We start from the raw sequence: 19,414 nt of genomic DNA, 5'->3' as shown, positions 1-19,414 counted from the left end.
AGATGACTACTACTTGTGCTGGGCTTGAAGGAGCCCAGGTGAGGGCAAGCTATGAACCAAGGCCGGCTGCTGCTAGTGCCAGGGTTGGGCATGCTAAGGCCACATGCTGTGTGTTTTGAGAGATTTTAGGAAAATCTGAAGCATGAGCCAAGACAAGCCATTGTTATGGAAAAGCAAATGGAAACCATTTGAATGGGTCTAAAAGTTGGGTGGGGTAGGGTTCAGGGCAGGGCAGTATGAGCTAGGTTGATGGAATCTTGATAGTGGTGGAGGGGGCCTCATCAAAGGAATAATAGCCGCTGCCAGCACTTCTGTCTGGGAAGAAAGCTGGCCCCCTGCTCTCACCCTGATGCTATTCAATTCCTCCTTGTATGTCTCTGATGCCTCTTGACCTGCTGCCCTAGCATTGGAGTTCAGAGCAAGTGAGTCTGAGTAAGTCTGCATGCAGGCCCTTTAAGAGAAACTGGCTTGGACTCCAGAAGTCTCTGTCTCACTCAGCTTTAATCCATGGTGGTTTTAATAGTCAGAAATTATCGGGACTTCTCTGAATTATGGGGAATTCTCTTCTAGCACTGGAACTCTGGGCTGGGAGAACAGGTTTGGTACTGGAACCCTTTGCTCCTTGGGTGGACCTCCACAGCTGAGATATCCTTCCCAATTTTTATCTACCATATGTGGGTGAGGGACCAGCTGATTCTGTGTCTCCACCCCTCCTACCAGTGTTGATATGGCTGCTTCTTTAACTCCCCAGTTGTAGGACTTCCATTTAGCCAGATTTCAGGTGGTTCTGAATGATGGCTGTTCTGTAATTTAGTTGTAATTTTAATGTGGTTGTGGGAGGATTTGAGTACTGCATTTACCTACGCTGCCGTCTTGACCAGAAGTTGGATGCAATTCTTACAAGTAAGGTATTTTTCCTCTTATGGCCTTTTTCAGGATTTTTAAAATCTTCGATGTTCTGAAGTTTACAAATTATATGCCTAGGTGTAAATTTTTTGGTGTTTATCATGCTTGGTGTTTCCTAGCTTCCTGGATCTGTGATTTGGTATTTAATGTTAATTTGATAAAACGCTCAGTCATTACTGTATGAAATATTTCTTTTGTTCCTTTCTTTTCTCTCCTTATGGCATTCTCATTATGCATGTTATACCTTTTATACTTGTCTCACAGTTACTGAATATTCACTCTTCTTATTTTCAGTCTTTTGAAATCTACATTTTAAATATATTGGCATACCTCATCTACCTCTGGAGAAAATTAATAATTTGATATGTACAGAATCAAGCTCCTAATAGCTGATAAAAGATTAATAAGTCCATATATCAATTTCAAATAAGTGTGTTTAAAAAATGGATTTATGAGATATCTGTATATATTAAGGATACTAATCCCTTATCATATTTTCAGGTTAATTTTATATTTTGTACAGTTCAGTATCTTTTCCTTTGTAACTTCTTTAATTGCTTTTTAGTTTAGAAAAGTATTTCATATTCCGAAGTCTAGTGACCCAGTATTTTATTCTAGATTTTAAAAAATCACTTCTATTTTGGCAATACTCTTTAACCCTCTAGAATTTATTTTGGTGTATGGATTTAAGCAAAAAATCTAAGTAGATATTTCTGAAATAGTTTTCTAATTCCTTCTTCATTGGTTTCTGTGTTTTTAAATCTCACTGGGGTAGTATAGCTTATGTGGTGAAAGGACAGATCTAAAATTGGACTGTCTGAGCTATGTGCAAAAAAATGAAACTCGATCACCAACTTACGCCATACACAAAAATAAACTCAAGATGGATAAAAGACTTAAATATAAGTTGTAACACCATAAAAGTCCTCGAGGAAAACGTTGGCAGGAAAATCTCAGACATTCCACGCAGCAACATCCTCACAGACATGTCCCCTAAAGCAAGGGACATAAAAAAAGAATAAACAAATGGGACCTCATCAAAATAAAAAGCTTCTGCAAGGCTAAAGAAAAGAGCACCAAATTACAAAGAGAACCAACAGAATGGGAAAACATATTTGCCAATGGTACCTCGGACAAGGGCCTGATCTCCAAAATATATAAAGAACTCACACGACTGCACTCCAGGAAGACAAACAACCCAATTAAAAAATGGGCAAAGGACTTGAACAGACACTTCTCCAAGGAAGACATACAGAGGGCCCAGAGACATAAGAAAAGATGCTCAGCATCACTAGCCATCAGAGAGATGCAAATTAAAGCCACAATGAGGTACCATCTCACACCAGTCAGATTGGCCAACATAAACAAATCCACAAACAAATGTTGGAGAGGATGTGGAGAAAAGGGAACCCTAGTGCACTAGTGGTGGGAATGCAGACTGGTGAGGCCACTGTGGAAAACAGTATGGAATTTCCTCAGAAAACTAAAAATGGAACTGCCCTTTGACCCAGCAATTCCGCTGCTGGGATTATACCCTAAGAACCCTGAAACACCAATCCAAAAGAACCTGTGCACCCCAATGTTCATAGCAGCACAATTTACAATAGCCAAGTACTGGAAGCAACCGAAGTGCCCATCAGCAAACGAGTGGATCCAAAAACTATGGTACATTTACACAGTGGAATTCTACGCAGCAGAGAGAAAGAAGGAGCTTATACCCTTTGCAACAGCATGGATGAAACTGGAGAGCATTATGCTAAATGAAATAAGCCAGATGGTGAGGGACAAATACCATGTGATCTCACCTTTAACTGGAACATAATCAACAAAAGAAAAAAAGCAAACAAAATACAACCAGAGACACTGAGGTTGGGAACAGTCTAGCAGTGGCCAGGGGGGAGTGGGGTGGGGACAGTGGGAAGAGGGGATTGCAGGAACTATTATAAAGGACACATGGACAAAATTGGGGGGGATGGTGGGGGTGGGGGAGGGAGGTGGGTTCAGCTGGGGTGGGGGGGAGGGAAGGGGAGAAAAGACATACAACTGTAATTGAATAACAATAAAAATTAAAAAAAAAAAAATTGGACTGACTGAATCAAACCCCAGCTCTGCGACCTTGAGTCCCCTAATCTTGTTATACCTCAGATTCACCACTTGTAAACTGGCAATGTTAATAACATATCTACTTTTGGGGGTTGTTTGGACAATTAAGTGCTGTAAGATATGTAAAGTGTGTAGAAAAGCCTGTCCTACAAGTGTTTGTTATTATGTATAAGTCTCTATGTTTTCTGTTAATGTTTTATTTTTGCATAAGAACTATATCACATTACTGTAGTTTTGTAATAAATTTTATTGTCTGCTAGAGCAAGATGTCATCTTTCACTTGCTAGCTTGTCAAGATCACCCTACCAAAAAACCCCTAGAATTTTTAGTGAAATTGTTTTAGAATTTATAAACCAAACTGAGAACTCATATTTCAAATAATATTCAGTCATCCTATATACAGAGTCTGGCAAAGTAAGGCCTGCTTGAGTGTGGTTGGTAGGGCAATAATATGGGTGTAATAATTTATAGTTTTAATTTGAACATTTCACCTAAACTGTCATATGGTATCCTTGAATGCGATATTGTTATGTTACAGAATTACATGCTTATGATTTTATAGTAACAAAGGGACATTATTTTGTCGGACCCTGTATGTTTTGCAGTTTTCTTCATCTAGTACCAAATTTTTTCATTAAAGCTCTTCCCAAAATCTTATTTTAGGCTATTATGGGGTTTTCTTCTTTTAATCAAATCCCACTTGATTATGGCTCACTCTCTTCTCCTTATTTACCTTTACTTTTCTATATAGTTTGTATCTTCTATTTTTGTCTGCTTGTCGGTTATTGCCATCGGAATGTAGGTCTTAAGAGGGCAGTAACTTAGTCTATTTGGTTTACCACCATCTCCCCAGTACTCAGAACTCAGCCCAGCTATAAAGATATTTGCTGAATAAATAGGTAAAGAAATACAGTGGTATTTATCTTGCCTTCAGTAATTTTGTAGTACTCTCATTTTTAATTCTTATATTTTTTATAATAGAGTCTCAGATTATTCATGCATATTACTTCCAAGTAATAATGCTTTCATCTTCCTGTCAAGCATATTGTTTAAGCTTCAGGTTTATTCATTTGGCCAGAACACTATTAAATAATAATAGTAATAATAGCCATCTTTTATTGTTACTAATTTTATTACGAAATCCTAAAACAATTTTATTTTTAAAAAACAAGGCACTATTTAAAGCTAGCTATTTAAAATATTGACACTAGAATGATATATCTCATACAAAAACATAGTAAAAACTATTTACTAAAAAACAAAAGGTAACTGTGTTATGGACAAAAGTTTCATGTTTCTAGTATATTTCCTTAGAGGTCACAAATATAATTCATTATTAAAATAACTTTTACCTTATAGCTTTCTGCATCTTGAATGAGATCTCTCATGGAAGTAGACAACTGATCCTTTTCTGACTGAACAGATTTGAGTTCTTCCTTTAGAGTCTGGGCCTATTTTAAATATATAAGAGAGAGTTTTTATGAACTGAAAAACTTGATTTTCTAAAATGTAACATTCTTTAATCTTACATTTTTAAGTCACTTTACCTCTCTTCTGCTGGAATCTAGTTCTTTCTTTGCTTTCACAGCAACTAGTTTTATCTTATTTATTTTCTCCTCTTTCTCTTTGGATTCTTTTTCTAGATATTCTAAAAACATAAAATGAATAGGTTATATACGAACTCAAAAGGAAAAAAGGGAAAATATTCAAATTATTTATTTTAGCCTTAGAAATTGATCTTTAATCTGGAACACAAAATCTACAATTTGAAATTAAAAGTAATAAAATAATTACCCAAAATATTAATATCTATTTTAAAAAATTTATGTATTAATTTTAGAGAGAGAGAGAGAAGGGAGAGAAAAAACACTGATCTGTTGTTCCACTTACTTATGCACTCGTTGGGTCTTCAAAGTGCCCCAACTGGACTGAACTTACCACCTTAGTTGTATCTGGATGACGCTCTAGCCAATGGAATTACTGGGACAGGGCAATACCTATTTTTATTAAGTGAAAGCCTAATTATTCATTACCTAAGTGAGGCAAACAATGTAAAAAACCTCCACTTTATTCAATCCTCTGAAATAGCCTTTAATTTACTTATTTAATTAATTAATTTACTTATTTTAAGCCATTTCATAAGTGTCTAGGAATTGGAGAGGCTGTTGGGACATTTTTAACCTAAGAAGACTCCCTGAAACACAAGTATGCCAGGAAAAGAAGGATCAAGTAGAAGAGATACCAGATGAAGTTACATATTTATGCTCCCTAGGCACACTCCTCTTGGTTGGTGGCTTTTATTTTTATGATTAAACCTGTAATGTGTTCTATGGGTCCAATCTTGACCTCTCCCCTTACAGTTTTAGCCATCTTCCTCCATTTAATCACCACTGTTTCAGGTTACTTCTTGATGGTATCATTGCTTAACTTCAGTTATGACTTGAAGTTATTTCCCTGCTTATTAACCTAGCTGCACCTGTCCCCATGTACACTCTTTATCTGGCTGTTACAGATGAACCATCTGTGTGTGTGTATAGCACAGGCCAACTGTTCCAATTCTGCATTTCACTCTACATCTTCTCACCTACTCAGGCATCAGTGTAGCAATTCCTCCTACCCACCTTTTTTGTGCAGCATATATCCTTCTGTATTAGTTTTTACAATTTATAAACATACAACAAGAAAAATATCATCAAGAGACCAAGGTCAGGAATAAATAATAGAAGCAGCCAAAGTGGGTTGCAGAGAGGTCACGATAGGATAGATGAAACATCATACACACACACAAAAAGGCAAACCGCCACACTTCCCTTCTGAATATTATCCCATCTCTTCTTTCTTTTATAGCAAAACTCCTTGTAAGAGTTGTTTATATATGCTTTCAAATTTCTCTTCCTCCATTTGCTTCTTGAACTCACTTTAATCAGGCTCTGGCTTTGGCATATCATGGGGACTGTTACCATCAAGTTATCAATAACATCTACGTTGCTTAATTCAATGGTCAGTTCTTCGTACCGATGTTACTTGACCTATCATAGCACTCACCATGGTTAAACATTTTACCTTCTTGAAACACTTTGTTCACTTGCACTTCATTTGCCTTAGCTTCCAAGACTTTTTGTGCTCTGGGTCTTTCTACCTCACTGCCTGATCCTTCTCAATCTCTTTTGCTGTTTCTATCTTTCTCATTTTAAATAATGGATAACGGTGTCTGGTCCCTCCCGACCTTTTTTTTCTACACTCATTTCCTTGGTGATCTCAATCTCATGGCTTTTAATGCTAACTATTATGTCGACTGCAAATTTTTATCTCTGAGCTCTCTCAACTACAGACTTGCATATTTAGCAGTCTGTTTGACATCACCACTTGCGTTGGTACTTACACTTAATTTATCTAAAACTAAGTGTATGATCTCCCTAACCTGACTTGCCCCAATCATCCATTACAGAAAATTGGGATTTATTCTAAACTCTTTCAACTACCCTCTCCCCTTTCCTCTGCCAATCTAAGTGGGCACTAAAATGAGGAATTTTGGGCACATTACATAATGCTAAGTATTTGTTTCTTCATCTTCAAAAGAGCAACCCCATAACGTTACTATGAAAAACAAATGGATAAAATAAAGTCCCAGCTCCTCTGCATGTGACTGGTGCTTCTATGCTCAGACTCCTGTCTCTCCAGGATCTTCCTATTACGAACTTGATGTTATATATGTTAACGTTATACAAGTACCTGCTGTTTTTTCTTGCTAGAATACCTTTCTTCTTGTGACAAATTTTTCATTCTCGAAGACACAGGAAAAGTATAGCCTATTCTGTGGTGTTTTACTAACTTAAAACAGGCAGTTACTTTTTATACTGCTGACCCTGTACCATGTGCACACATCAAACTACTATAATAACAGCCCCTTGTAGCAGTGAGCTCTTTGAAGACATGGTCTGTATCTTAATCGCCATTCTTTTTTTTTTTTTTAATTTTTAAAAAAGATTTTATTTATTTATTTTTAGAGAGAGGGGAAGGGAAGGAGAAAGGGAGAGAAACATCAATGTGTGGTTGCCCCTACTGGGGACCTGACCTGCAACCCAGGCATGTGCTCTAGACTGGGAATCAAACTGGCAACCCCCTGGTTCGCAGGCCCTCACTCAATCCACTGAGCTATGCCAGCCAGGGCCTAATCACCTTTCTATTACTAGTGCCTAGATAGCTGGGCATTCAAATAGTTTGCTAAGTAAAATATACGAAACAATCATGGAAAATCATTTATTTATACATAAAACCACATCAATCCTTTGCTTGGATTAAAAAGAAAGTGTTTTGAAAGGGAAGCAAACAGATGGCAGAGAGGTATGAATGGGGAAATTAGGAAGAGAGCGCAATTATTACTATTTAAAGACTCATTAATTGGCTATTATATTTCCCAATCTATTTTAACACTAAGGATCTGTGTAATTGTGACAACATATGCAAAACTACTTACCTATTTTTTCTGCTAGTTCTTTTACCAAAGGTGGTTGATCATTTTCTACCAAAGGTGATTTCTCTAAGCAATCCTAGATTTTACAGGGGGAAAAAACAGAATCATTTCATTTCTGGTGATGAACTGATTATAATGTTAAGCATGAGAAAATAATTATTAAAGAATTCATACAAAAAGCAATTTTGTGAACTGTCTTTTTCTTCCTTTGAGACCACATAATATTGACTTATACATATAGCATTTACCATAAACAAACAGTAGTGTCCAAAGCCAAGATAAATCCAACACACATCAAATACAGAAGGAAAAGATTAACTGATTAAGATACTGTCACAAATTTTGAGAAAAATCTAAAATTTTAGCTAGCTAATTATCATTATTGCCTACTATTTTGTTCAATAGTGCTCTTTAAGGTAATATGTACATCACATAGGAAATTCAAATTTTTCATGTTTATTTGCAGTTTTGCTGTTGATTAAGTTATACAATATTAACCAAGACATTTAACCCCTTATCATTTAACCTTATGCAAGATCATAATTCTGAAATGATCTCAAACCAAAAAGCCATCAATGTGATAACAGAACATGTAACATGGAAATTTTACTTTTTCAGAAATTTCCCATTTGAGCATAAATGCTAAAAATTTATTTGACTTCAAAATGTAAATAAGTTTATGTGTTTTCTGGAGTTTATAACTAGAACTAAGAATTTATTTAAATCAATAAATTCAAATTAATAGTACCTTTAATAATATCAACTCTGCTTTCACGTCTTGCAATTCAGATTCTTTTTGTTCTAGTGCTATCCTTAGGTTATCGAGTTCCTTTATAAAAGATTTTTCTTTTTCATTATGGATTTCAATTTTACTACATAAATTTTTCGATATTTCTTCAACTTGAATTGAAAGATTCTGATTTTCAAGCATTGTTTTTTCATTAGCATTCTTCATTTCTAGAAAATCAGACTGCATGGCCTCTTTTGCTGATTGGGTTTCTTCTAACTCTTTCTGTAAGAGAACTTTCTCTTGTTCACAGTCTCTTAGTAAAGACCTAAGTTCCTCACATTGAGCTATATTCACCTCTTGAAGGCACTTAATATTTTTTTCTAACTCTACTACCTTTTTATCATATTGGAAACGAAAGTGGTGTTTTTCCTCGTTTATTTTAGCTAAGGATTTACCTATGGCTTGTAGGACATTTGCAACATCTTGCTCTTCATTTTCTTCTGAAACTTCTGACTCCATTTGTTTAAGAAAACCATACAACTGAGTTATGACAAATAACTTCTGAACTTGCTCACTTTCAAACTGTTTACTTAAATTATCTCGCTCTTCAAGTGTTAACTGAAGTTTCTTTTCTAATTCAGAAATGTGTTCTTTAAGCATAAAATATCCTTCTTTTTGAGACAAGAGAGCTTCTAAATGCCTACTCAACTGATCCTTTTCTGAACTTAGTCTACTGTTTTCCTCATAAAGAGACTTCACTTCAGATGATAGTGCTTCCGGGTCTTCCGAGTGAGTTTTCAATTGAACCAGAAGCTGTTCTAGTTTTTGGTTATTTTGATTCTTTTCTTTTAAAGTTGCTTCTAGTCTCCCTGTCAATTCATTTACCTTTTGTTCTAGTTCACTGTTATACTGGGTAGTTTGCTGCACTTTCTCCCTAAGTTCTATAATTAATCTTTTTTCCTTCTCACATTTTATGTGGAGATCATCCATCTCTTCATGAGAATTTTTAATTTTCCTTATGAAATCATCTTTTTCTTCAGTAAGAGAACTTATTTTTGCTTCAAATTCTTGTAACATGGACTCTCTCTGACTAAGACTAACTAAATACACTTCATTCTTTTCTTGAAGGTTTTTTATGGCATTTTCAAGTTCTGGTACAAGTTCTTTTTGTGATAATAACTTCTCATTTTCTCTTTGGAGATGATTCACAGTTTCAAGAAGAGCATCTTTTTCATTAAAAGCAGTTCTGAGCTTCTGCTGAAGTTCATTAACATCAGATGCTTGCTGTTGCTTCATGGATTCAAATTCTTGACTTATTTTTCCAGCAGATTCCCCTAGTTCTGTTTGTAAAATTTCCATAATCTCTCGCAAACTCTCATAGTTTAATACTGCTTCTTGCTTTTCTTGTTGTAGGTTTTCACACTGCTCCTTAAGACACTGTATTTCAAACATTAATGTTAATCTTTCTTTTTCTGAATCTGACAAAAATGACTCACGTAGTTCTGATATTTCTTTTTGATGTTGTTCCTGAAGACTCTGTACTTCTCTGTTATGCTGTTCTACAGTATAGCAAAATTGTTTATTTGAATCTTCTAGCTCAGATTTTAATTTTTCAATTTCACAGCTCTGTTCTTCTTTAGCTAGTAATAATTCATTAATTTTAAATTCTAAGTCTTCCCGTTCATGAAAAAACTCATCCTTTATATGTTGGGCATCAATTTCAAGTTTTAATTTAAGATTATGCATATAAATTAATTCATCTTTTAAGATATTATGTTGAGACTCTAGTTCTTTTAAGGTATCTTCTAAGTATTTGACTTTTTCATTTACTATTTGTTCTACAAAAGTATCTTTCTGTAAGAGCAAAGAATATATCTGATTTTCTTGGTTTGCATTTGAGGCTTTCCCTAAGTTTTTTAATTCACATTCATATTTCTCCTGCATGTTCTTCTCACTTGCCTCACATTGTTTAACCAAGTTCTCCTTTAGCCGGTTTAAATTATTTACTTCTGCTTCACATTCTTCAGCAGAGGCTGAAATTTGGCACATTAATTCTTTTGCCTCTTCTTGGTGTGTAGCTTTCAACTGCAGAAGTTCTTCTTGCAAACTATTAACATCTTTTTGGTAATGCTGAGAATTAGCCTCAGTGACATTTTGGAGATGAGTAACTTCTTGCTCCTTTTCATTTGTGGCAGCTTCTAATTGCTTCTGCAAATATAAAATTTGCTCCTCATAGGCTGACCTCATTTTCTGAACATCTTGTAGTTTTTTAACATTGTCTTCATAGTTACTCTGAAATTTAAGTTGTCCTGAAAACTCTAATTGTTTTTTGGCTTCTTCTAATTCCTTTTGCAATCTAGTTTTATCTTCATTGTGTTTGAAGTGTACTGCCATTAATTCATTTTTCCAATTTTCCATTTGCTTCATACAATTTCTTTGTGATTGTTCAAACTCCTTGTGCATATCTTCCATCTTAGTTACAGAATCCTATTATAAAAATAAGCACAAAAAATTAATTAAGACTAAAGAAACCACTACTCTCATAAAAAGTATTAGTCACAAGCTAGCTAGAGAGAAATGGAAATGAGCAGAAAGGTACACAGAGAAATAGGATACTGATATTCAAAGAATTCTACTTAGGCTCTGACTACCTTAACTATGACAATATATATCAGCAGTACTAATGTTGTACTGGGAAATTTCTTTTTATTTTTTTGAAATTTACTTGAGAGACAGAGGAAGGGAGATGGACGGAAGGAGAGAGGGAGGGAAAGAGAGAATGAGAGAGAAAGGGAAGGAAGGAGGGAGGAAGAGAGAAGGAGACATCAATTTGTTGTTCCACTCATTTATGCATTCATTGGCTGACTCTTGTGTGCCTGACCAGGAATCCAACCTACAACCTTGGTGTATCGGAACAATAATCAAAACAACTGAGCCACCAGGCCAGGGCAAAAATTTCTGAATTATCTTTTAAAAGGACAAATTAGGTAAGTTGTTTTAAGTCACAAGGCTTTAATGACTATCTCCTGAGTAGATTAATAGAAGACTTTTTGGAGAAATTTGCCCAGACACAAGAGGCAACTGAATATCCCAGAACTGAGCGGATAATAGTATTTAGAGTGTTTATGAGAATCAACCTACTTAAATAAATACTTTTTAAAAAAAGAATTTATTTATTTACTTTTAGAGAGAAGGGAAGGAAAGGAGTAAGAGGGAGAGAACCATCAATGTGTGGTTGCCTCTCACATGGCCCCCACTGGGGACCTGGCCCACAACCCAGGCATGTGTCCTGACTGGGTATTAAACCAGCAACCCTTTGGTTCGCGGCCCACACTCAACCCACTGAGCTACACCAACTAGGGCTAAATAAATACTTTTTCATAAAAGAAATGCTTTTCTTTCATTTTTATTAAAGAATGACATCAGCAACAAGGAAAATTAAACAATGCAACAAAGAAATGTTAGCTCTGTCTCTGTTGCTGAGTGATTTCAGTTATTTTTCTTTTTAAATATAAATTTGTTTCCTTGTTTGTAAATTGTTAAAATCAGATCAGATGCTTTTTAAGGTCTTAGGTCTAAAACTCATGACTATACTCTATAAGTTAATAAAAAAACTAAAATAATGCCTTACCTCGAACTGTTGCTTCATTTTAATATTTTCTTTCTTCAGAGAAAGACAATGTTGTTCAGTTTCTGCTTTTTCCAGAAGAATAGTATTTAGACGCTCAGTCAATGCCTATTTTGAAACAAGTTGATTTGTTTGCTTGAGGTTAAAAATGGTGGATTTACCATATGCATAATTATCTCATCTTTTCCAAACAACACTAAAATAAGAGTAACAGATTTAAGAAGGTATATTGATAGGAACAAAGAGAAGGGAGAAAAGAATGAGGATATGAGAAATTTCAACATATTTTTGGAAAACCGAAAGTGAAAGAGGAGAAACTGAATTAGAGAGAGGAAGAAAGCTACAACCTAAGGGCCTTCACAGAGAATCACTTACGAGAAACTAGAAATACTCTTTAGAGAATTACATGCTCAGGAACTGGAAGCACCAGATATTGTTGAGGAAGGTATGATGTACATAGTGTTCAAAAGCAGGGGATTGGGTGACAATATGAAGAGGAAGTAGTTAGAATAATAGGTAAGAAATTTACCCATGTCCTGTCTCCCTCAGAGACAGGTTTATACTTTGCAGAAGTTAAATAGGAAGGGAAGTTAATAAAATGAAGATGAACAATTCAAGGGTCATTTCTTTTTAACACAGCTAACAAAGTAGACAATCCTGATCAGCAAGACTGATCAAGGGAATACTGAAGTAACAAAAATATTATGAATAAAAAGGGAAAAATATCTACATATAAATCAGAATTTAAACAAAGAGAATTATGAACAATTATTTGGCAATGATATTGAAAACTGAAATAAAAATGTCTAGAAAAATATAGCTTTACTAACTCAAGAAAAATAATTAAATGCATAATTAACACTATATCTACTTTAAAATCAAACCATTTATTTAAAATTGTCCACCAAAGAAAACAGAAATAGATAACTTTTCCTGGTGAGTTGTGTCAAATTTTAAAAGAACAGATTATCCCAATTACATGTGAACTTGTCAGACAAAATGAAAAGCAAGAAGAATTTCCAAGTTATTGTACAAAATTAGGATAACTTGATTCCCATACCCAGGGACTTCACAGACAGGAAAATCATAGATCCATTTCATCACAAATATAAACTTAATCCTTAATGTTAAAATCTGGATGAATGTTAAAATCCTAAGTAAACATTAGTCCACCATCCCCCTGAACTGCCTACCAATGAACTTATGTGAAATAATAAAGAAAAACTTTGTTTTAAAAAATAGATACAGAAAGTTTAGTTCTATGTTAAGCTATACATGATTTTTCTAGAATAGAAAACTAATATAACTGTTAGCACATCATTCCCAATCACTCCCCAAAGTAATTTTCTCATTAGAACTGGAAATCAAAGATATCATTCTCATTTAAACTTACCAAACCTTTACTTTCTGAGACTTGAGTGGTTAGGATAACAGGCATTAATATTAAACTAATAGCCTGAAAGGCCAAGTTGGCTAACTTAAGAGAAATTTTCTAATCTCATATTTAGTAGTTTTGACAGAATCGGAGAATACGCTGATTGATGATAAGAAATGGCAGATATTTATATATTCTGAAATGGATTTGTATGAAAAGTATTTTAAGGGCTAAGAGTTAACTGATATAAAATTAGAAAAGAATCTTTGTGGTTTTCTTTTCAAAAACAAAAGCCTCCTTCTGGTGTGTGTGTATGTGTTTGTGTACACTTGCACGCGAATGTGTATATAGGCATGTGTATAAAATATCCCCACAAAAATATGGTAATAATAGTGATAATGAACACTTATTGCGCACTTATGTGACAGACTCAGTTCTAAGTGCTGTACATGTATTTACTCATAATACTCAAAACAACCCTATGACAAGTAGTAATTATTATTTTGTTATTTTTAATTTATTTTTTTATCCTCACCTAAGGGCATTTTTAAATTGTTTTTAGAGAGGAACATTGATTGGTTACCCCTTCCTATGTGCCCTGACTAGGGATTGAACCCACAACCTGGACATGGGCCCTGACCAGGAATCAAACCTGTGACCTTTCAATCTACAGGACGACACTCCAACCAACGGAGCCACATCAGCTAAGGCAAAAGTAGGAATTGTTATCTCTACTATACGGATGAAGGAACTGAGTCACAGTGAATGAAGAAACTTAGCCCTGGTCACATAGCTGGTGAGTGGCAGAGCAGGGATCTGAAGATCTGACAGGACAACTGGCTCCAGAGTCAGTATTTAGTTAAAATATCATGTAGTTGTACTTTGACTAGAGCTGATCAAGAAAATACATAATGACCCAATAAACAAAGAAAACTACTATGAATTCAGTAATGCTTAAATAAATCAATTCATTATGAATCCAAATGGTATTTGTGCACACCATTCATGCTTCATATACTATTTTAGCTAAAAAAAAAAAAAAAAAAAAAAAAAAAAAGAACAAAATGATATTGTATGATATGCACAGGGATTTGAGATCCTCTGTAGTAACTTCGTGAGTCCTTTAATTGTCCAATGTCATAAGTGTACAGGCACCTGATAAGAGTGTAAGATAACATAATAAAAGAACAGATCACAAAACTAAAATTATAAATATAAATAAGCAAGAAAAAAATTATTGCAGGGCTTTGAGAAACTTTCAATAAGGTTAGGCCAAGTGGGAGAAGGAAAAAGCATTTAGCTAGAATTAAGGGCACATAAGAATAAGCAACTCAGGTTCTTAAACAGAATGAGATAAAAAATTACCTGTGATCAGGTAATTGGATATAAGAGAAAAAAAGAGAAAGAAAGCCTAGCTAGGGTTTCAAATTAAAATAAGTCATACATGACATGAGGTGTTTCACATAGAGCCAGGGAATAGAGATGAGGATAAACTGCAGCATTATCTTGAGAAAACAATAGGTTGGTGATGACTGAATGACACACGCAGATGATAAAGGAGACAGGAAGGCTGAATAGTCTCTCATGTTAAAGGCCTGAAAAATAGTGATGCCTCTGGTGTCCAGGGAACGGGATCAGGTCATGTTGAGGACAAGACACAAGTAATGGGTAAATGTTTTTTCCCCAAATAGCTAGAAATTCAACTGTGAGATTTGGGTCAGTATTCATGTCCAGAGATACCTATCCATCTATAGGTTAAATGTATGTATTAATCAGCCCCTAAATAATCAAGTCCTGAGCATCGCTGGGTTTTCCGAGGGGGAGAGGGAAGAGCAGGGCTAACACTGAGGCAACAACCATTATTACAGAGTGTGTTGGATGAAAAGGAAAGAAAATAAATCTCATTTCAGAACAGAAGGGACCTCGAGGTCATTTAACTCTCTCTTTTTACAGTCAATCAATGTGATTAAAAACTTATCCAAGGGCAGAGAGGAAGGAAAAAAACAGGGAAAAAAGGCCAGATAGAACTCCAGGAGGCTGACAGCCCTCTAGGAAATTTGATTTATCATTAGACATTTTATTTATTAAGTAAATAAATAAAAATTAAAGCAATATTCAGAACTGTTTCATTACCTTAATAATTTCATCAGTTCCACCAGCAACAGAATTTGATTTGAGTTCTTCAATTTCTTTCTCTAATTCTAAACAATTATTTAAAAGAAAATATTCCGTTTCAGAAATGAAAAGTAACTGGCTAAAGTAGTAAGTATATCTTAAAAAAAAAAAAATCACTATAAATTAGAATACATTTAAGTAGTAGCAGATATTTTATGAAAATATTAACTTTACTCAGTATTACATTTCATTTTCCTTTTTATTATGGAAAACTCCAAACAAATAAAAGATAATAGTATGATTGGTCTGCATGTATACATCACCCTGATTTAGCAATTATTACAAGGCTAGTCTTATTTCATCCTGACCTGTACTCACTTTGTCCTTTCTGTTAAATTTTGAAGTAAATCCCAGACATTATATTATTTCAGTTGTAAGCAACATTAAAAAAAGTTTTTTGTTACTCAAGGACATTTTTTTTTCAGTGCTTTTAGCAAGAGGGGATTGGTGTGGGGGAGAGAGAGAAACAATAAATTAGTTGCCTTGTCATCCTGACTGGAGACTGAACCTGCAACCCAGTATGTGCCCTGACTAGGACTTGAACCCACAACCTTTCGGTTTATGGGACTACTCTGAAATCAACTAAGCCACACCGGGCAGGGCCATTTTTTAAAAACAATTTAATCCTCACCTAAGGATATGTTCATTAATTTTAGAGAGAGAGAGAGTAAGGAAAAGAGAGTGAATGAGAGAAACATTGTTGTAAAAGAGAAACATCTACTGGTTGCCTCCCATATGTGCCCCGAATGGGGATCAAATCCACAACCTTTTGGAGTACAGGACAATACTCAATCAACTGAGCCACCCAGCCAGGGCTGTAGGCAGCTTCTTATTGTAAAATCTTAAAGTAATAACTAACCTCATTTACTTCATCAACTCAAGTCTAGGTCTGGGGCCTAGAACACCTTTCCAAATAAATTACTCCATCACAAACTGATCCAACCTTCCAAAACATAATTTGACCTTTCAAGTAGAAAATAAGTCTTGGCTTTTAGGATGGGCAGTTAACATCTGTTAAGTCGCTGGAAATTCAAACACTAACCCACCCATACTAAAAAGGATACTAATATCTTCATCCTTTTGGAATATAAAGAAAGGGAAACTAAATAAGTAATCAGTCAACTTCAGCAAATATATATAACTAAAAATCCTAGAAATGGAAATCTTTTATTATTTTACTTAGGCCTCTTTTTACTTCTTTGGCTCACAACCTTATGTCTCTTAACATTTCAGTTGACTAGTCTAGAAAAAATGCTTGATTCAGAATTAAATGATATTGTGGTCAAGATAAATATTTTGAACCCAATACCTGTACATCTTGAATTAGCTTTCTGTATTAACATCACCTGCTTCTTGGCAAACTTGATAATCTCTTCCTTGGGCAATGTTTCCAGCTGAAAGATATAGTGATGTTACCAATTTGTTGTAACTCACATTTGTACTATATTGCAAAAAATAAACATCACATCTGCCAAAAAATAAAAATCCTATTGAATAAATCTTTATGTCAATCAAACACCACATTTTTTAAAATGAGCAAATGCAACTTCAATTATTAGTTAAGCAAGTACTAGTAAATGTAAAAAATAGCATATATCCTCTTACAGATATTTTTGTCAGAGGTTAAGACACTGTCTAGGTTTTGATTTCTTTAACTGAAAAAGTAGAGAATTGAGAATACTTCTACTTAAAGTTCTTTAGAGCTGTACAATTATTTCATTCTGTCCAAGGCAAGTCTTTGGCTACATGCAAATAAGTAAGCATAATTCTTACAGCAGTAAGATGAATCACGTTGCATTTAGGCTTTAGCTAATAACTCAGGTAAAATACTTAATTTGTTGGTTGTTTTCTCACTTATAAAATTGGGATAACAATAGTAGTTATCTCAGGGTTACCATGAAGCTGAAATGAAGTAACTGAGTGTTTAGGCAAGTGCCTGAAACTTGATATGCAAGCAATACACCATGATCTCTGATAATTATTGAATGGTAATCTGCCGTGCAGGGCCAAAAAAGTACCCAATTCAACTCTCTCTTTCTACACCGCATGGGAGAGAAGCCTTCAGAATAGAGTCCCTTGACTCCTACCTACCTATGTCTATGCTCTTTCCACTATACTATATGAATCCTCATAAATAAGACTGATTTGTTTAATGTCTGAAAAATTGCAGAATCAGCTGTGCTAACTAGCAGCAGGAGGTAAACAAAAAGTTAAGCTTTTCTCCATACCAGGAAACTTAAAAAGGAAATAAATGGGTGACTATAAATTAAAAGTGAGATTCCTTGGAGAAAGGCTATTTTTTAAATAGGTCACCCCTCTCCCTATGCCAAAGTTTTCCAATTCATCATCCTTCCACTCTTCAGGGAGCCTGCTAGTCAAGTATTCGCTTCACCTTAGATTTCCCGGCTCCAGAGGTTGCTGGTGAAGCCACCCCATCTTGAACACGATTCTGCAAAACAAAATCAAATAGGGGTCGTCAGAAGAACCCTTTTCCTAATCCTGAGCAGAACGCAGAACCTTGAGAGATTAAAAAAACAAACAAACAAACAAAACCTTGGGTGTGATCAAGTGGAGGAACCCTTTAACGTTCTAAAGAGACTTGGGGTAGGAACCGTCTGTCACTGGGACAAAGCGTATATAAGTGGCTCTGAGGGACCGGTAATGGCGAAGGGCGGATTTTGGGAAAGGAGGGAGAGACCGGGCAGCGAAAGGCTGAGGGGACGTTGCTGAGCCACGAACTAGGCCTGCACCCGCATCTAACCCCGGTGCTGGAAGACTCCCGGGAAGATGGTGGGCCTCAACCCCAGTCCGCCGCTCCCGCCGGCTGCGTTACCTCCATGGCGGCTAGCCCACCGTAGCCCCGTAGTCCACCGCCTGGCAGCCCAGAGGCCACTACAACCACACAGCTCAGTGGCCCGAAGGGGGGGATGTCGCCTCCTAACTTGCGTCTGTGGCAGCTTCTGACGTGGCCCCAAATGGAGGTCAAAGGTGGTGATTCTCCCCCCGCCCCGTCTCAAGCATCTCCATGGCTACCGCCAAGGCGCTTCCGCTTCCGCGGAGCTGCAGCAGTTCCCCGTTGCGTGAGGCTCCGCCCCCAGCAGGGCCTGGCTGTGCTGCAGAAGGGAGGAGTGCTCTGTAGAGCCCAGTCACTAAGGAAAGAAGCGGGGCGGGGCGGGGAGGGGGCGGGGGGGTCTTGCTCTACGTGGCGAGTGAGCCAGTTAGCATAGTGGGGGGGGGGGGGGGCGGTTGCTATTACTTGTAATGGTATTGAAACCAGAAAAGCCAGCATTTGTTCTGTCTGTCACCTACCAGAGACAGGGACTGAATCTTTATGGGTCCTTTATTCAGATGACTGGCCCCATCTGAGAAGATGGGGTGGGTTGTGTAGCCTAACAGATCATCTTAAATTCCATTTTAAACCGACCCTTTTTATAAGGAGAAGGAAAGTGTAGGTAAAGGGTTTGGAATTCAGGGAAAAAGTTAGTCAGATAAAAATCTGTAGCATTCTTTCATCTGAGACCTGGGCAGTGGGCATCTCACCATGAGCACAATGGCTCAGATCCCATCCTGGTTGTTTGCAGTCCTCCTGAGGCACAAAGGTGGAACTGCTTATGGTCTCTTGAAGTCAAGGTGGATCACACCCTCAGTGCCTAAAAGGATAGCCTTTTACATACATCGATTACTAAGCTTATTAACTATTACCTGAAACTAACATTTTACCGACATTTGAGTCCCCCATTAGTATTACACATTACTAGTCAGTTATTTGAAGTTAGCTGAGAACTGAAACTTTAGGGATATTTGGTTCTGTCTATTAATATAGGACTGTATGGCATTTTTTTCCCCAATGGGATCCAGTCTAAGATCAGATATTTTATTAATTTTCACATGTCTTAGGCATGTTTTTGTTCCATTTTGTGTTCAATCTGAAACATTTCCACAGCCTTTCTTGGCCTTTTATAAAATCAACACTTTTGGTATTTTGTCCAAACAAACAAAACCAAACAATTGACCTCATAGATA

The 19,414-nt window shown here is 36.0% G+C and overlaps 1 protein-coding gene across 2 annotated transcripts in view; it reads right to left on the bottom strand.

Moving 5' to 3' along the window:
* GCC2 (GRIP and coiled-coil domain containing 2) overlaps window positions 1–18,414 on the bottom strand; it is a 90,600-nt gene extending 72,186 nt beyond the window's left edge. For both annotated transcript variants that reach the window (XM_024552354.3, XM_045189150.2), the window contains exons 1-9: window positions 18,225–18,414; window positions 17,784–17,840; window positions 16,701–16,785; window positions 15,350–15,417; window positions 11,845–11,949; window positions 8,232–10,700; window positions 7,487–7,559; window positions 4,557–4,657; window positions 4,362–4,460 (exon numbers count right to left, since the gene is read on the bottom strand). In XM_024552354.3, coding sequence (XP_024408122.2) covers window positions 4,362–4,460; window positions 4,557–4,657; window positions 7,487–7,559; window positions 8,232–10,700; window positions 11,845–11,949; window positions 15,350–15,417; window positions 16,701–16,785; window positions 17,784–17,840; window positions 18,225–18,230 — 3,063 coding nt within the window. In that variant the 5' untranslated portion in view covers window positions 18,231–18,414. The remainder of the gene's footprint in view (window positions 1–4,361; window positions 4,461–4,556; window positions 4,658–7,486; window positions 7,560–8,231; window positions 10,701–11,844; window positions 11,950–15,349; window positions 15,418–16,700; window positions 16,786–17,783; window positions 17,841–18,224) is intronic.
* Between the last annotated feature and the right edge of the window lie 1,000 nt (window positions 18,415–19,414).

The sequence above is a fragment of the Desmodus rotundus genome, chromosome 3, assembly GCF_022682495.2.
Source record: "Desmodus rotundus isolate HL8 chromosome 3, HLdesRot8A.1, whole genome shotgun sequence".
Classification (NCBI taxonomy): domain Eukaryota; kingdom Metazoa; phylum Chordata; class Mammalia; order Chiroptera; family Phyllostomidae; genus Desmodus; species Desmodus rotundus.
The sequence above is the reverse complement of the archived record's forward strand: the minus strand, read 5'-3'. Positions and strand labels throughout refer to the sequence as shown.